A 19,427-nucleotide genomic window follows, 5' to 3' on the forward strand; every position below is an offset into this window, starting at 1 on the left:
TCTAGTGATGAACTCATCATCAAGCCCTTCACAAGTTGAATCAGATGTGCTAGTCCTGAATACGTCTCAACAAGTGGAACGGTTGGGGGTACTCCAGGAACGGTTTGGGACATAGAGATGATATATAAAATCATACCCATCTGCTCTGGTGTAACACAGGGACACAGCAGAGGGGTTATTGATGTTTCAACTGGAAGAGTTCCAGAGAACATGGAACAACTGACATAGAAGGTTTTGAAGTGTTCTAGAATACAGAGCACCATCATAGAACACTTCAAAACCTTCTAGAATACAGAGCACCAACCAGTTATCTGCATTGAAAGCCTTATTAGAACACACTTGTGTTCCTATCTTTAAGTTTATTGTTTAGTGTTACACCATGTTGTAGCTTCTGGTATTTTATAGCAGTCCCAGTGTTACTGAGGGGAGGCCCAGGTGACAGCAGTCCCAGGGTTACTGAGGGGAGGCCCAGGTGACAGCAGTCCCAGGGTTACTGAGGGGAGGCCCAGGTGACAGCAGTCCCAGGGTTACTGAGGGGAGGCCCAGGAGACAGCAGTCCCAGGGTTACTGAGGGGAGGCCCAGGAGACAGCAGTCCCAGGGTTACTGAGGGGAGGCCCAGGTGACAGCAGTCCCAGGGTTACTGAGGGGAGGCCCAGGTGACAGCAGTCCCAGGGTTACTGAGGGGAGGCCCAGGAGACAGCAGTCCCAGGGTTACTGAGGGGAGGCCCAGGAGACAGCAGTCCCAGGGTTACTGAGGGGAGGCCCAGGTGACAGCAGTCCCAGGGTTACTGAGGGGAGGCCCAGGTGACAGCAGTCCCAGGGTTACTGAGGGGAGGCCCAGGTGACAGCAGTCCCAGGGTTACTGAGGGGAGGCCCAGGAGACAGCAGTCCCAGGGTTACTGAGGGGAGGCCCAGGTGACAGCAGTCCCAGGGTTACTGAGGGGAGGCCCAGGAGTCTTTAGAGGCCACAAAACAAGGCAGAAGGTTGTGCCAGTACCTGAGGGTCATCAGAGCGACTCCAGTACAGGATGCGGTAGTACAGGTAGAGGACGTGTTCCTTCATGGAGTGCTGGGTGCTGGTCATGGGGTCAGAGATGGTCACGTCCAGCAGGTTCCCCACAGGAGCCATCTCCACCCTGGACGGTGGGCCCAACGAAGCTAGACAGGGGGAAGAACAGATAAGACCTAAATAAACTCACTAATAATCAATAGTCGCCACACAGGCAACTCCAGAGTCCTGGGAATGATTCTTGGTGAAGGACAGATTAACGGTCTCTGTGCTAGTTGTGTGTAAGGGTGGCTGTGCGTGTTGGCGTGTCGCTGTGTGTGAGTTATATTTTCATTTTATTTAACCAGGTAAGAGCCATTGAGGTTAAAAGCCTATTTTGTGACGGGCGACCTGACAAGAAGACAAAACAGGGAAATAGCAGCGTGTCCAGAAAATATTACAGAAAAATACAAAAGCTGCGTTCGAATACCCACACTAACATACTGTATATACACTACATACTATTTGTTAATTTTATTATACTGTAAACTAAACGGTATTCTTTCAGTTGAGCGTACCAGTGCTTCACCCGTCTATCCCGGAATTTGATGCTGTTGCTTTGCAACCGCTTGCTAGATTGTTAGAATAACAAATTATTAGCTAGGACATCATAAAACTTTGGCCGTGTTCTTAAATTCAATCTGGGAGTGGCAGAGGACGCTCTGGGCGTTCCTAAATTCAGAGCGTTGTCAGATTATCTGTTCATAAACGCACACTGGACGCTCTGGTGGAGGGTTGATCCAAGTGTTCTGACCTCAGCTTGGGTGCCGTTGTAACTGGCTAATGTTGGCTAGCTTGCTAGCTACATCCAGACACAAATGAGAGAACACTTCACTGACCATTGTACTCGCCCTAGCAGAGCTGGTTAGGCTTGTTTCATGTTATCCAGAGTGTTGGTAACCAACTGTGCTGCTGGCAACAATTGAATCATGCTTTTTAAAATTATTATTATAATATTTTTTTTAAGATCGCCAGAGCGAATTAACAATGTCCACTGAGAACACACTAAGACTACACAACTTAACTAAATTAAATAGCATATAGTTGATATACTGGCAAGTCCAATGTATTAGTAGCCAACTAACATTAGGTAGCTAGCTAACATACCGGTACATACTGCTTTAATATGCTATGTGGTTCGTAAGGATAGCGTAGCTAACAAAATGTGTAACTTATTTGAAAAGTAATTACTTTATGACATTACTCATAATTAGTTAAAGCAATGAGTTTGTATCCTCTCTCGTCAGACCTCGGCTGCATATTTTCCACCATTTACTACAAATCTGAAAATGTTGTGAAGCCACACCCCCTTTTGAGGAATTGCATTATGGGCCCTAAAGTACAGAAATAGTGTCCTCTGCGTGTATACTTCAGCAAATTTAGGACCACATCTGGGAATTGTCATACTAACTATATCTGTAAAATGGTATAGAGACAGCTTGATCCCCTCTGTCGAAGGCGCTTGGACCTTCTTTTTTGGATATTTTCAATGGTATTGTTAACAAACACGCCCCAAATAAAGAAAATGAGAATTACATTTTTTTTTTTTTTCAAAGTTCAGCCCCTGTTTCGACCGCGATCTTGCAGAGTTACTCCACCTCAAGAAATGCATTTGGCGAAAGGCTCAGCACACACATACTCAGGCTGACTGGCTATCGTTCAGGCAAATGAGAAATAAGTGCACTCAGGCTATGCGGAAGGCCAATGTCAGTTACTTTAAGGAGCAGTTCTAGCTCTGTGGGTCTAACACCAAGAAGTTCTGGAAAACGGTTAAAGACCTGGAGAATAAACCTGCCTCCTCACAGCCGCCTATGTCCCTTAATGTTGATGTGGTTGTTACTGACAAGAACATGGCTGAGCTTTTTAAAAAAAAAAATCACCATTTCATTAAGTCAGAGTTCCTATTTGACTCAGCCATGCCTCCCTGCCCGTCCAACATTTCCTCATCTCCCATCCCTTCTAATGCGACCATCCCCGATGCTCCTCCCTCTTTTTCCCCTGCCCCGCTACAAAGTCTGCTTTGTGTGATTCATCGTTGTCTCTACCTTCTTGCCCTTTGTGCTGTCGTCTGTGCCCAATAATGTTTGTACCATGTTTTGTGTTGCCACCATGCCGTGTTGTCATGTGTTGCTGCCTTGCTATGGTGTTGTCTTTGGTCTCTCTTTATGTAGTGATGTGTGTTTTGTCCTATATTTATATTGCATTTCTTTTTAATCCCAGACCCCCGTCCCTGCAGGAGGCCTTTTGGTAGGGTGACATTATAAATAATAATTTGTTCTTAACTGACTTCTCTGGTTAAATAAAAATCCATACTATGCCAAATAAGCATGTACATCAAAAATAGTATGGTTAGTATGAGTATTCGAACACAGCTAAAGTGTCACTAGTTATATACACTGCTCAAAAAAATAAAAAAGGGAACACTTAAACACAATGTAACTCCAAGTCAATCACACTTCTGTGAAATCAAACTGTCCACTGAGGAAGCAACACTGACAATAAATTTCACATGCTGTTGTGCAAATGGAATAGATAACAGGTGGAAATTATAGGCAATTAGCAAGACACCCCTAATAAAGGAGTGGTTCTGCAGGTGGTAACCACAGACCACTTCTCAGTTCCTATGCTTCCTGGCTGATGTTTTGGTCACTTTTGAATGCTGCCGGTGCTTTCACTCTAGTGGTAGCATGAGACGGAGTCTACAACCCACACAAGTGGCTCAGGTAGTGCTGCTCATCCAGGATGGCACATCAATGCGAGCTGTGGCAAGAAGGTTTGCGGTGTCTGTCAGCATTAGTGTCCAGAGCATGGAGGCGCTACCAGGATACAGGCCAGTACATCAGTAGATGTGGAGGAGGCCGTAGGAGGGCAACAACCCAGCAGCAGGACCGCTATCTCTGCATTTGTGCAAGGAGGAGCAGGAGGAGCACTGCCAGAGCCCTGCAAAATGACCTCCAGCAGGCCACAAATGTGCATGTGTCTGCTCAAACAGTCAGAAACAGACTCCATGAGGGTGGTATGAGGGCCCGACGTCCACATGTGGGGGTTGTGCTTACAGCCCAACACCGTGCAGGACGTTTGGCATTTGCCAGAGAACACCAAGATTGGCAAATTCGCCACTGGTGCCCTGTGCTCTTCCCAGATGAAAGCAGGTTCACACTGAGCACGTGACAGACATGACAGTCTGGAGACGCTGTGGAGAACGTTCTGCTGCCTGCAACATCCTCCAGCATGACCGGTTTGGCGGTGGGTCAGTCATGGTGTGGGGTGGCATTTCTTTCGGGGGCCGCACAGTCCTCCATGTGCTCGCCAGCAGTAGCCTGACTGCCATTAGGTACCGAGATGAGATCCTCAGACCCCTTGTGAGACCATATGCTGGTGCGGTTGGCCCTGGGTTCCTCCTAATGCAAGACAATGCTAGACCTCATGTGGCTAGAGTGTGTCAGCAGGTCCTGCAAGAGGAAGACATTGATGCTATGGACTGGCCCGCCAGTTCCCCAGACCTGAATCCAATTGAGCACACCTGGGATATCATGTCTCGCTCCATCCACCAACGCCACGTTGCACCAGACTGTCCAGGAGTTGGTGAATGCTTTAGTCCAGGTCTGGGAGGAGATCCCTCAGGAGACCATCCACCACCTCATCAGGAGCATGCCCAGGCGTTGTAGGGAGGTCATACATGCACGTGGGGGCCACACACACTACTGAGCCTCATTTTGACTTGTTTTCAGGACATTACATCAAAGTTGGATCAGTCTGTAGTGTAGTTTTCCACTTTAATTTTGAGTGTGACTCCAAATCCAGACCTCCATGGGTTGATAAATTTGATTTCCATTGATAATTTGTGTGATTTTGTTGTCAGCACATTCAACTATGTAAAGAAAAAAGTATTTAAGAATTTAATTCATTCAGATCTAGGATGTGTTACTTTAGTGTTCCCTTTATTTTTTTGAGCAGTGTATATATTTGAAGATGAGAAACAAATGCAGCTATCACAAAGAGTGTCATTGATCAGCGTCTTAAAAACAGTGTCTTTGCCTAACTCCCATAACTTTAATATCTTTCAAAGCATATTCCAGGATGAAGGCATTATGGGGAAAAAAAGATATTGCCTCCCCCACCTCGGTCCCAGCCTCCCCCACCTCGGTCCCAGCCTCCCCCACCTCGGTCCTAGTCTTAGGAACAGACAAGGACAGCAGCGACTGTGAAGGAAGACTATTGAGTGACTGATCTGGTCAGCGACGAACAGAGATACAAAGGGAGTTGTCCCATCAATGCTTTGTATACAAAAGTGTACCAGTGCTTTAGCCTCCTGGTGGAGAGAGAGGTACATTGCACCATGGGTAATTGATGTAGCATTTGTTTCAAATCTTAAAGCACCATGATACACTATGTCCAGAGTTTAAGGTACTTGTGGAGGCCTGCATATAGACAATATCACCATAATCGAGGACCGATAACAAAGTGCTTTGAACAAGATAATTTGACAGACATTGAAAAGCAAGATTTGTTCCTAAAATAGAAACCCAATTGCAACTAGTTTCTTCGTCAATGTTATTAATGTGCTGTTTAAAATTCAGCTTTTCATCCAACTAATTCCCAAGATCCTTATAGGAGGTGACCCTATCAATTTGCTGGCCTTTCATAGTTAAAATCTGAAAGTGACTCCAACTAAATATAAGGAAAAAAATGCACAAGCTTCAATTTGAAAATATGTCTCTGAATAACATCAAAAGCCAACTATAACTCCAGAAAAGTGATCTCAATATTAGATGTGCAAGAATAAGTCATTGTGTCATCAGCATACAGATGGAGATTTGCAGAGTCAACAGTCTTCCCTATGTAATTTATATAGTGTAAAAAAGATCGGACCTAAAGTGGAGCCCTGGGGGACGCCTATCGTAAGTCTTCGAAACTCAGATTCCATACCCTGCTGTGCTACACACTGTTCTGTCAGAAAGGTAGTTTTGGAACCAATACAATGCATCAACACTTAAACATTTAGTCTATTCAACAGCAGGGCATGGTTAATAGTGTCAAAGGCCTTTGACAAGTCGATAGAAAGTGAGCATCTAGAAAATAACCAACATTATTGCAGTAATTTTCCTATACTGCCCTACCAAGCAAAACTGGCAGTAACTGCTCAGTAACTGCTCATTTGCTACAGTTAAATACATGCTTAATCATGTGGACAAGTATCCTGCCTCTATTGTATTGAGTTGTGGTGAAAATTGGGGTCATGTTAACAGTTACTGTATAAAAGTTACTGTGAAACCAAGGTAAATAAAAGTAATTTTCCACAGATCCACACTATGAGCAGTTACTGCCTTTTTGCTGGGTAGGGCAGCATGCTGGGCTCTAAAACTGGAATTGAGAACCTGAAAAAAACTCACTCAGTTTTTTTCCTAAATGTTTGGATGTGCAGACAGTTTAGACATGGGACGATAGTTATCCAATTGGGACATATCTCCACCCTTAACGTAAAGGCGTGACGTAGGCTGCTTTCCAGACTTTAGGAATGGTATTACTCGCCAATGAAATATTTAATATATGAGTGAGAGGGGCAGCAATAATCTCGGCACCCATTATTTGAAGAATTAGGGTTCAATTCATCCGGGCCAGCCGGCTTTCTTAATACCAATAGATTTGAGTGCCTTTACAACTTCTGTAAGCTCAATCAACACACGTGTGTGTCTGTGTGTGTGTGGCTGTGTGTGTGTGTGGCTGTGTGTGTGTGTGTGGCTGTGGCTGTGTCTGTGTGGCTGTGGCTGTGTCTGTGTGGCTGTGGCTGTGTCTGTGTGGCTGTGGCTGTGTCTGTGTGGCTGTGTGTGTGTGTGGCTGTGTGTGTGTGTGGCTGTGTGTGTGTGTGGTGTGTGTGTGGCTGTGTGTGTGTGTGGCTGTGTGTGTGTGGCTGTGGCTGTGTCTGTGTGGCTGTGGCTGTGTCTGTGTGGCTGTGTGTGTGTCTGTGTGGCTGTGTGTGTGTCTGTGTGGCTGTGTGTCTGTGTGTGTGGCTGTGGCTGTCTGGCTGTGTGTGTGTGTGTGTGGCTGTGTGTGTGTGTGGCTGTGTGTCTGTGTGTGTGGCTGTGTGGCTGTGTGTCTGGCTGTGTGTCTGTGTGTGTGGCTGTGGCTGTCTGGCTGTGTGTCTGTGTGTGTGGCTGTGGCTGTCTGGCTGTGTGTGTGTGTGTGTGGCTGTGTGTGTCTGGCTGTGTGTCTGTGTGTGTGGCTGTGGCTGTGTGTGTGGCTGTGTGTGTGGCTGTGTGTGTGTGTGTGTGTGTGTGTGGCTGTGTGTGTGTGTGTGGCTGTGTGTGGCTGTGTGTGGCTGTGTGTGTGGCTGTGTGGCTGTGTGTGTGTGTGTCTGTGTGTGTGTGTGGCTGTGTGTGTGTCTGTGTGTGTGGCTGTGGCTGTGTGTGTGTGGTGTGTGTGGCTGTGTGTGGCTGTGTGTGTGCTGTGTGTGGTGTGTGTGTGTGTGTGGCTGTGTGTGTGTGTGTGTGTGTGTGTGGCTGTGTGTGTGTGTGGCTGTGTGTGGCTGTGTGTGTGGTGTGTGGCTGTGGTGTGTGTGTGTGGCTGTGTGTGGCTGTGTGTGTGTGTGTGTGTGTGTGGGTGTGGGTGTGTGTGTGTGTGTGTGTGTGTGTGTGTGTGTGTGTGTGTGTGTGTGTGTGTGTGTGTGTGTGTGTGTGTGTGTGTGTGTGTGTGTGTGTGTGTGTGTGTGTGTGTGTGTGGCTGTGGGTGTGTGTGGCTGTGGGTGTGTGTGGCTGTGGGTGTGGTGGCTGTGGGTGTGGTGTGGCTGTGGCTGTGGCTGTGGCTGTGGCTGTGGCTGTGGCTGTGGCTGTGGCTGTGGCTGTGGCTGTGGGTGTGGGTGTGGGTGTGGGTGTGGGTGTGGGTGTGGGTGTGGGTGTGTGTGGTGTGTGTGTGTGTGTGTGTGTGTGTGTGTGTGTGTGTGTGTGTGTGTGTGTGTGTGTGTGTGTGTATTTTCATCTGTGCCCAAGTCTGTCTGCCTTCTCCCATTCCTCTCACCATTTTTATCAGGGCAGAAGTCTTTGTTGACCCAGTCAGAGTTGACTCCGCCTGCGCTGGCTCGGACTCGGAGCACGTACATGCCCAGGTAGTGCAGATCAGAACCTGTGAGGTCACAGCGGGTGCGTGTGGTCCTTTCACACACACGGCTCCAGTTCTTCTTCATCTTCATCTTGTACTTCCTGTTGGGGAGCGAGCGAGAGAGTCAGTGATGAGAGCCAGTCTTTGCCCAATACCAGATCATGACTCTCATGGTGGTAAAATAGAGCAGAAGAGTCACTGTTTGGGTGTAGGTGAAATACAGTACAGTATGTGACATGTAGGAGGGGGAGGTGAACTACAGTACAGTATGTGACATGTAGGAGGGGGAGGTGAACTACAGTACAGTATGTGACATGTAGGAGGGGGAGGTGAACTACAGTATGTGACATGTAGGAGGGGGAGGTGAACTACAGTATGTGACATGTAGGAGGGGGAGGTGAACTACAGTACAGTATGTGACATGTAGGAGGTGAACTACAGTACAGTATGTGACATGTAGGAGGGGGAGGTGAACTACAGTACAGTATGTGACATGTAGGAGGGGGAGGTGAACTACAGTATGTGACATGTAGGAGGTGAACTACAGTATGTGACATGTAGGAGGTGAACTACAGTATGTGACATGTAGGAGGTGAACTACAGTATGTGACATGTAGGAGGGGGAGATGAACTACAGTATGTGACATGTAGGAGGGGGAGATGAACTACAGTATGTGACATGTAGGAGGGGTCTGGTGTGAGTGCATCTGGTGACTTACGCCATGTACTCTACAGTGAAGGTAACAGAGTTGCCTGTGGTCGTCTGGTCCCAGTCCCACGTCAGTACATACTGTGTGTTCAGGGTGAGCAGAGTCAGGTTCTGAGGTTTAGGCAGCTCTGCAAGCACTGGAACAGAGAGTAAGACAGGCAGACCGGGTCACTGAATAGTTCTTCACTGTTTGGTACCGTGTCATTTACATGTTACATGATGGGAGTAGGATATAATCAACAGATTCGGCAGCAAACTTTGAAGTTAAAAATAGCCTCAACATTTGCATACTTTAGGCTTTGCATTTCATCACTACTTCACAGCCAACCACCAATTCACATGTCCTGTGGACAATATGAAATATACAAAAAAAGAGGAATTGATCCCATATTTAAAATCTCTGAAGAACCAATAATCAAACACACCCCTGTGGTGAGAAAGAAACAATAGACTGGCAACAATGACAGTGACGTACATTTACATTTAACATTTAAGTCGTTTAGCAGACGCTCTTATCCAGAGCGACTTACAAATTGGTGCATTCACCTTATGACATCCAGTAGAACAGTCACTTTACAATAGTGCATCTAAATCTTAAAGGGGGGGGTGAGAAGGATTACTTATCCTATCCTAGGTATTCCTTAAAGAGGTGGGGTTTCAGGTGTCTCCGGAAGGTGGTGATTGACACCGCTGTCCTGGCGTCGTGAGGGAGTTTGTTCCACCATTGGGGAGCCAGAGCAGCGAACAGTTTTGACTGGGCTGAGCGGGAACTGTACTTCCTCAGTGGTAGGGAGGCGAGCAGGCCAGAGGTGGATGAACGCAGTGCCCTTGTTTGGGTGTAGGGCCTGATCAGAGCCTGGAGGTACTGAGGTGCCGTTCCCCTCACAGCTCCGTAGGCAAGCACCAAGGTCTTGTAGCGGATGCGAGCTTCAACTGGAAGCTAGTGGAGAGAGCGGAGGAGCGGGGTGACGTGAGAGAACTTGGGAAGGTTGAACACCAGACGGGCTGCGGCGTTCTGGATGAGTTGTAGGGGTTTAATGGCACAGGCAGGGAGCCCAGCCAACAGCGAGTTGCAGTAATCCAGACGGGAGATGACAAGTGCCTGGATTAGGACCTGCGCCGCTTCCTGTGTGAGGCAGGGTCGTACTCTGCGGATGTTGTAGAGCATGAACCTACAGGAACGGGCCACCGCCTTGATGTTAGTTGAGAACGACAGGGTGTTGTCCAGGATCACGCCAAGGTTCTTAGCGCTCTGGGAGGAGAACACAATGGAGTTGTCAACCGTGATGGCGAGATCATGGAACGGGCAGTCCTTCCCCGGGAGGAAGAGCAGCTCCGTCTTGCCGAAGTTCAGCTTGAGGTGGTGATCCGTCATCCACACTGATATGTCTGCCAGACATGCAGAGATGCGATTCGCCACCTGGTCATCAGAAGGGGGAAAGGAGAAGATTAATTGTGTGTCGTCTGCATAGCAATGATAGGAGAGACCATGTGAGGTTATGACAGAGCCAAGTGACTTGGTGTATAGCGAGAATAGGAGAGGGCCTAGAACAGAGCCCTGGGGGACACCAGTGGTGAGAGCGCGTGGTGAGGAGACAGATTCTCGCCACGCCACCTGGTAGGAGCGACCTGTCAGGTAGGACGCAATCCAAGCGTGGGCCGCGCCGGAGATGCCCAACTCGGAGAGGGTGGAGAGGAGGATCTGATGGTTCACAGTATCGAAGGCAGCCGATAGGTCTAGAAGGATGAGAGCAGAGGAGAGAGAGTTAGCTTTAGCGGTGCGGAGCGCCTCCGTGATACAGAGAAGAGCAGTCTCAGTTGAATGACTAGTCTTGAAACCTGACTGATTTGGATCAAGAAGGTCATTCTGAGAGAGATAGCGGGAGAGCTGACCAAGGACGGCACGTTCAAGAGTTTTGGAGAGAAAAGAAAGAAGGGATACTGGTCTGTAGTTGTTGACATCGGAGGGATCGAGTGTAGGTTTTTTCAGAAGGGGTGCAACTCTCGCTCTCTTGAAGACGGAAGGGACGTAGCCAGCGGTCAGGGATAAGTTGATGAGCGAGGTGAGGTAAGGGAGAAGGTCTCCGGAAATGGTCTGGAGAAGAGAGGAGGGGATAGGGTCGAGCGGGCAGGTTGTTGGGCGGCCTAGTGACCTCACTAGCCAGCCAGCGTTTCTATTGGCCGATTCCACGCCTGGGTTTCTATTGGCCGATTCCACGCCAGCGAGAAATATTTTCAATATGCCAGAATGTTCTTGTAATTCTCACATAGGAACAGCATTGGGAGGAAGGATGTTTAACATGCGGTTTACCTATGTAGCAAACTATTATTATTATCATTTAAACACGATTAAAGTGGCCATTTAAGACCCTAATGATCTGTAAACCGTACATGATAGACTATTGTAAAGTGGCTGTTCCACTGGATGTCATAAGGTGAATGCACCAATTTGTAAGTCGCTCTGGATAAGAGCATCTGCTAAATGACTTAAATGTAAATGTTGGCGTCATTATAACTCCTTGTTGTGTTCTCTCAAATAAGGAGTATGTCTAGACTCTGAAATAATTGCCACATTCATTTATTCAACATTAAACTACGCTTTTTTTATTTATCTTATTTTTTGGGATACTGTTTGTTTGTAACAATATATACTTTTTCAAACATGTCAAATTTCCAGAGTGGGCTCTGGTACTTTTAATGATGTGACCCACCGAGACATTTACATTATCCAGTGCATTCAGAAAGTGCTCAGACCCCTTGACTTTTCCACATTTGGTTCACTTATTCTAAAATTGAGATTTTTCCGCAATCTACACACAATAATGACAAAAAAAAGAGTTTAAATTTTTGGGATAATGCATTAAAAAAAAACACAAAACTGAAATATCACATTTACATAATGATTCAGACCATTTACTCAGTACTTTGTTGAAGCACCTTTGGAAGCGATAACAGCCTCGAGTCTTCTTAGGTATAAAGCTACAAGTTTGGCACACCTATATTTGGGGAGTTTCTCCCATTCTTCTCTGCAGATCCTCTCAAGCTCTGTCAGGTTGGATGGGGAACGTCACTGCACAGTTATTTTCAAGTCTTTCCAGAGATGTTTGATCAGGTTCAAGTCCGGGGTCTGGCTGGGCCACTCAACGACATTCAGAGAGTTGTCCCGAAGCCACTCCTGCGTTGTCTTGGCTGTGTGCTTAGGGTCGTTGTCTTGTTGAAAGGTGAACCTTTGCCCAAGTCTGAGGTCCTGAGCAGGTTTTCATCAAGGATCTCTCTGTACATCTTTACCTCGATCCTGATTAGTCTCCCAGTCCACAGAGGAATTCTGCATTTCTGTCAGAGTGACCATCAGGTTCTTGGTCACCTCCATGACCAAGGCCCTTCACCCCCACTTTCTCAGTTTGGCCGGGCAGGAAGAGTCTTGGTGGTTCCAAACTTCTTCCATTTAAGAATGGTGGGAGGATACTGTGACCTTGAATGTTGCATACATGTTTTGGTAAATTCCCCAGATCTGTGCATCGACACAATCCTGTCTCGGAGCTCTACGGACAATTCCTTCGATGGCCTGGTTTTTGCTCTAACATACACGGACAACTGTGGGACCTTATAGACAGGTGTGTGCCTTTCCAAATCATGTACAATCAATTTAATTTACCACAGGTGGACTCCAATCAAGTTGTAGAAACATCTCAAGGATGATCAATGGAGACAGGATGCACCTGAGCTCAATTTCGCGTCTCATAGTAAAGGGTCTGAATACTTATGTTTTTTATTTGAAATACATTTGCAAATATTTCTAAAAACCTGTTTTTGCTTTGTCAATATGGGTATTTTTTACCTTTATTTAACTAGGCAAGTCGGTTAAGAACAAATTCTTATTTTCAATGACGGCCTAGGAACAGTGGGTTAACTGCCTGTACAGGGGCAAAACAGATTTGTACCTTGTCAGCTCAGGGGTTTGAACTTGCAACCTTCCGGTTACTACTCCAACACTCTAACCACTAGGCTACCCTGCCACACTAACCTGTGTGACTAAGATAACATTTTTTTTTATTTAGGAGCACCAATGCACCTGGAACAATTAAGTATTCTAGCAATATTAGAGCAAATATTTTGCATTGTGTTCCTAAATTTCTGTGTGCCCCGCCTACATTTCTCAACTTCAACACACATGTGCTCCTTATAAAATATGTCAACGACAGCGTAAACCCAAGTAAGTACACAAAAGGTCTGCAATATGCAATATCCTCCTTTGCATACTTGGGCATTATTCTAAATGAGCTCTGCATCAAAACAAGACAAAATTTGGTTGTTCCGGACCAAATCTGAACCAAGCATAGACATCTAAGTACACCACAGTACAGCTCAGTAGAGTACAGTGTACTCAAGTCGTGTGATCTACTGTGTACTGTGATCTACTGTGTACTGTACTCTACTTCACTGTACTCTACTGTGCTGTCCAAACTTGTGAACCCAACGATGGTGTGACTACTATAAATTCCAAATGTAGCCAATTGCAGAAATTCCACTAACAATTTAACAATTTGGTAATGGAGTTGTTTTAATCACTTAATTCATAAACAAAATTGATATCAGTAAAAACACTAACTGAAAGGTCTAATTGTACTTGTTTCTTCCATTATCCTCCCACATGAAAGACATTTGAAAATACACACCTCATGGCCATTAATATGGAGTTGGTCCCCCGTTTGCTGCAATAACACCCTCCACTCTTCTGGGAAGGCTTTCCACTAGATGTTGGAACATTGCTGCAGGGACTTGCTTCCATTCAGCCAGGAGAACATTTGGGGACTGATGTTGGGCGATTAGGCCTGGCTCGTAGTCGGCATTCCAATTCATCCCAAAGGTGTTCAATAGGGTTGAGGTCAGGGCTCTGTGCAGGCCCGTCAAGTTCTTCCACACCGATCTCAACAAACCATTTCTAAATGGACCTCACTTTGTGCATGGGGGCATTATCATACCGAAACAAGAAACGGCTTCCCCAAATTGTTGTCACAAAGTTTGAAGCACAGAATTGTCTAGAAGGTCGTTGTAGTTGAAGACTTATCTCCCTCACCAACTTTAAACATCTGCTATCGGAGCAGCTAACCGATCGCTGCAGCTGTACATAGTCCATCGGTAAATAGCCCACCCAATTTACCTACCTCATTTAGTTTACTTTTCTGCTATTTTGCACACCAGTATCTCTACCTGCACATGACCATGTGATCATTTATCACTCCAGTGTTAATCTGCAAAATTGTAATTATTCGCCTACCTCCTCATGCCTTTTGCACACAATGTATATAGACTATTTTAAAAAAATAAAAAAATAAAAATTCTACTGTGTTATTGACTTGTTTATTGTTTACTCCGTGTGTTGCTGTCTGTTCACACTGCTATGCTTTATCTTGGCCAGGTCGCAGTGGTAAATGAGAACTTGTTCTCAACTAGCCTACCTGGTTAAATAAAGGTGTTCTCAACTGGCCTACCTGGTTAAATAAAGGTGTTCTCAACTAGCCTACCTGGTTAAATAAAGGTGTTCTCAACTAGCCTACCTGGTTAAATAAAGGTGTTCTCAACTAGCCTACCTGGTTAAATAAAGGTGTTCTCAACTAGCCTACCTGGTTAAATAAAGGTGTTCTCAACTAGCCTACCTGGTTAAATAAAGGTGTTCTCAACTAGCCTACCTGGTTAAATAAAGGTGTTCTCAACTAGCCTACCTGGTTAAATAAAGGTGTTCTCAACTAGCCTACCTGGTTAAATAAAGGTGTTCTCAACTAGCCTACCTGGTTAAATAAAGGTGTTCTCAACTAGCCTACCTGGTTAAATAAAGGTGTTCTCAACTAGCCTACCTGGTTAAATAAAGGTGTTCTCAACTAGCCTCCCTGGTTAAATAAAGGTGTTCTCAACTAGCCTCCCTGGTTAAATAAAGGTGTTCTCAACTAGCCTCCCTGGTTAAATAAAGGTGTTCTCAACTAGCCTCCCTGGTTAAATAAAGGTGTTCTCAACTAGCCTCCCTGGTTAAATAAAGGTGTTCTCAACTAGCCTCCCTGGTTAAATAAAGGTGTTCTCAACTAGCCTCCCTGGTTAAATAAAGGTGTTCTCAACTAGCCTACCTGGTTAAATAAAGGTGTTCTCAACTAGCCTACCTGGTTAAATAAAGGTGTTCTCAACTAGCCTACCTGGTTAAATAAAGGTGTTCTCAACTAGCCTCCCTGGTTAAATAAAGGTGTTCTCAACTAGCCTACCTGGTTAAATAAAGGTGTTCTCAACTAGCCTACCTGGTTAAATAAAGGTGTTCTCAACTAGCCTACCTGGTTAAATAAAGGTGTTCTCAACTAGCCTACCTGGTTAAATAAAGGTGTTCTCAACTAGCCTACCTGGTTAAATAAAGGTGTTCTCAACTAGCCTACCTGGTTAAATAAAGGTGTTCTCAACTAGCCTACCTGGTTAAATAAAGGTGTTCTCAACTAGCCTACCTGGTTAAATAAAGGTGTTCTCAACTAGCCTACCTGGTTAAATAAAGGTGTTCTCAACTAGCCTACCTGGTTAAATAAAGGTGTTCTCAACTAGCCCACCTGGTTAAATAAAGGTGTTCTCAACTAGCCCACCTGGTTAAATAAAGGTGTTCTCAACTAGCCTACCTGGTTAAATAAAGGTGTTCTCAACTAGCCTACCTGGTTAAATAAAGGTGTTCTCAACTAGCCTACCTGGTTAAATAAAGGTGTTCTCAACTAGCCTCCCTGGTTAAATAAAGGTGTTCTCAACTAGCCTCCCTGGTTAAATAAAGGTGTTCTCAACTAGCCTACCTGGTTAAATAAAGGTGTTCTCAACTAGCCTACCTGGTTAAATAAAGGTGTTCTCAACTAGCCTACCTGGTTAAATAAAGGTGTTCTCAACTAGCCTAACTGGTTAAATAAAGGTGTTCTCAACTAGCCTACCTGGTTAAATAAAGGTGTTCTCAACTAGCCTACCTGGTTAAATAAAGGTGTTCTCAACTAGCCTACCTGGTTAAATAAAGGTGTTCTCAACTAGCCTACCTGGTTAAATAAAGGTGTTCTCAACTAGCCTACCTGGTTAAATAAAGGTGTTCTCAACTAGCCTACCTGGTTAAATAAAGGTGTTCTCAACTAGCCTACCTGGTTAAATAAAGGTGTTCTCAACTAGCCTACCTGGTTAAATAAAGGTGTTCTCAACTAGCCTACCTGGTTAAATAAAGGTGTTCTCAACTGGCCTACCTGGTTAAATAAAGGTGTTCTCAACTGGCCTACCTGGTTAAATAAAGGTGTTCTCAACTAGCCTACCTGGTTAAATAAAGGTGTTCTCAACTAGCCCACCTGGTTAAATAAAGGTGTTCTCAACTGGCCTACCTGGTTAAATAAAGGTGTTCTCAACTAGCCTACCTGGTTAAATAAAGGTGTTCTCAACTAGCCTACCTGGTTAAATAAAGGTGTTCTCAACTGGCCTACCTGGTTAAATAAAGGTGTTCTCAACTAGCCTACCTGGTTAAATAAAGGTGTTCTCAACTAGCCTACCTGGTTAAATAAAGGTGTTCTCAACTAGCCTCCCTGGTTAAATAAAGGTGTTCTCAACTAGCCTACCTGGTTAAATAAAGGTGTTCTCAACTAGCCTCCCTGGTTAAATAAAGGTGTTCTCAACTGGCCTACCTGGTTAAATAAAGGTGTTCTCAACTAGCCTACCTGGTTAAATAAAGGTGTTCTCAACTAGCCTACCTGGTTAAATAAAGGTGTTCTCAACTGGCCTACCTGGTTAAATAAAGGTGTTCTCAACTAGCCTACCTGGTTAAATAAAGGTGTTCTCAACTAGCCTACCTGGTTAAATAAAGGTGTTCTCAACTAGCCTCCCTGGTTAAATAAAGGTGTTCTCAACTAGCCTACCTGGTTAAATAAAGGTGTTCTCAACTAGCCTCCCTGGTTAAATAAAGGTGTTCTCAACTAGCCTACCTGGTTAAATAAAGGTGTTCTCAACTAGCCTACCTGGTTAAATAAAGGTGAAATAAAAGTATCATTAAGATTTCCCTTCACTGGAACTAAAGGGGCCTTGACCAAACCATGAAAAACTGCCCAACCCATTATTCTTGCTCGAAACGTTAGTTGGCACTATGCATTCGGGCAAATAGCGCCCTCCTGGCAGTCGCCAAACCCATTTTGAAAATACATGCTTGAACGTGCCAATAGGCTCGAGCTCGCTTGTTAGGCTCTGCCCACCTCCTTGCTCGTTCTACCTACTCAGATTCAATTTGCGCCCATTTGGAAACGACAGACTGTGGTGTATTTGGTTCATCCGTAGTCCAAATTAATGTACAGGTTTTGTTTAAAGCGCAAATTGTCTCGAAAACAAAACAGCCAAATACTCCGTCTAAACGTGAATCAATTCACAATTCCGGTATGGTTCTAGCAACAAATCCCTTTACTGTCATATCACATTCAAATAATTTAACAAACGCAAAATATACTTACTGTACACCGGTTTAAAGATTAACACAGTTGCAGCCGACATTATTTTTCAGTGAAAACACATTTTCGGCGTCTGTCTTTGTTGAATTAAACATACGTGTTCGGAGACGCTGATGGCAAGCTAATTAGCACAGGTACCGGTTTTCCGTTAACAAGCACTGTAACGTGGAAATATGGCTGAGTTCAATCCAATCCTAACCCTGTGTAGTGGAACCGGGAGTCAAGGACGAGCTGTGCGTTCGTGAATTCAACTCTGGCCATCTATTCCGACTCCAGAGCGCTCTCGTCTGAGCGCCGGAGTGCAGAATAACTGTTTACAAATACTCAACACTTGTTGAATATGACCAGTGTCAGTAAACGTCGGCAAAAAAACAAACACAATACAATTATTGCCAGCAGCACAGGCACCATCCCTCTAGATAACATGAACACAACACAATCAGCTTTTCTAGCTTGGGTACTTGACTGCGGTTGATGTCGGAACGCTCCGATCAACCCCACGCCTCCCAAAGGTGTTCAATAGGGTTGAGGTCAGGGCTCTGCAGTCCAGTCAAGTGTGCGCTCTGAATTTATGAACGGACAATCTGACAATACTTTGCATTTGCGAAAGTCCAGAGCACCCTGGCACTCCAGAGGGAATTGGACGCGAAAACGTAACAATTGTATCCATATACCATCGGGGCCAACATCTACATAGCTAATCCCAAATGTCGTCCTAACGTAGCTATCGAGTGGTGCAGCGGGCTAAAGCACTGCATCTCAGTGCTAAGGTTAGGATTACCACACCGCCGAGAGCCTGAAAACCAGCTACTATCTCAAAGCCATCAGACTGTTAAACAGCAATCACTAACACAGACAGGCTGCTGCCTACATACAGACTTTAAATCATTGGCCACTTTAATAAATTGATCACTAGTCACTTTAATAATGTTCACATAACTTGCATTACTCATCTCATATGGATATACTGTATTTTATACCATCTATTGCATCTTATCTATGCTGCTCGGGCATTGCTCATCCATATAAATATATTCTTACTCCATCCCTTTACTTAGATATATGTATATTGTTGTTGTGGAATTGTTAGGTTACATATTAGATATTGCTGCACTGTCGGAACTAGAAGCACGAGCATTTTGCTACACTCACAATAACATCTGCTAATCATGTGTATGTGACCATTAAGATTTGATTTAGAGGCATCACTACAGACCCTGGTTCGATCCCGGGCTGTATCACAACCAGCTGGTGATCTGGAGTCCCATAGGGCAGTGCACAATTGGCCCAGCTGTTGTCCTGGTTAGGGTGAGGGTTTGGTCGGGGTAGGCTGTCATTAACCGATTTGCCTAGTTAAATAAAGATTTACAAATATATGTAAAAAAAAAAAACATCCATTACAAGGATCTCTAACTACAGCTAAATTAGCTAGTTGCTGTACTTACCATTGGTTATTGGGAGAGACCAGAGGAGAACGAGTGCAAAGCCCACCTTCATGATGAATAATGATTATTTAACAAGTAATCCAACGGTACGTTTTCCCCCAAAAAAACTACCTTCACAGATCGTTCATTTCCCCACTCCCAGCTTTAGTTGCTGTGGCCAGTTGATTTGGTCCCGGTTCAATGGAACATCACCGGATAAACAAACCGATATGGACGCCAACGAAATTACTTATATGGAGATGTATGAATGACGTCGGAACTCAGTAACTTTACTCTGATTGGTCCTACGTGATTACGTGTTTTTGTACAGATTAGATAGATAGATAGATAGATAGATAGATAGATAGATAGATAGATAGATAGATAGATAGATAGATAGATAGATAGATAGATAGATAGATAGATAGATAGATAGATAGCAATGTTAACACATGTTTCCCATGCCCATAAAGCCCATTGAATTGAATAGATAGATAGCTTCTTAGCTAGTTCGTTTGCAATAACAAAATTATATTTGTTAATAGCAAATCTGAATGCGATGCACACGAGGTCTATTCACAAAACGACCAGCTATTTAGCGAGCTAGATGGGTGACGCATTTATTTATATTTAGCCTTTATTTAACTAGGCACGTAAATTAAAAACACAT

The 19,427-nt window shown here is 44.8% G+C and overlaps 1 protein-coding gene across 3 annotated transcripts in view; it reads right to left on the reverse strand.

Annotated features, from left to right (window-relative positions):
- Window positions 1-19,427, reverse strand: part of LOC124044271 (interferon alpha/beta receptor 1a-like) — a 43,242-nt gene that overhangs the window by 23,130 nt on the left and 685 nt on the right. The window contains exons 1-4 of one of the 3 annotated variants that reach the window (XR_006840463.1): window positions 18,779-18,978; window positions 8,864-8,990; window positions 8,064-8,245; window positions 999-1,159 (exon numbers count right to left, since the gene is read on the reverse strand). Coding sequence is in view for 2 of the 3 variants with exons in the window: in XM_046363907.1 (XP_046219863.1) it covers window positions 999-1,159; window positions 8,064-8,245; window positions 8,864-8,990; window positions 18,779-18,830 (522 nt within the window). In the remaining variant the exon portion in view is untranslated. Of the gene's footprint in view, window positions 1-998; window positions 1,160-8,063; window positions 8,246-8,863; window positions 8,991-18,778; window positions 18,980-19,427 lie in introns of those variants that run through there. The other 2 variants (XM_046363907.1, XM_046363908.1) reach the window with 2 other exon arrangements.

Source organism: Oncorhynchus gorbuscha, linkage group LG09 (genome assembly GCF_021184085.1).
Source record: "Oncorhynchus gorbuscha isolate QuinsamMale2020 ecotype Even-year linkage group LG09, OgorEven_v1.0, whole genome shotgun sequence".
In the NCBI taxonomy this organism is placed as follows: domain Eukaryota; kingdom Metazoa; phylum Chordata; class Actinopteri; order Salmoniformes; family Salmonidae; genus Oncorhynchus; species Oncorhynchus gorbuscha.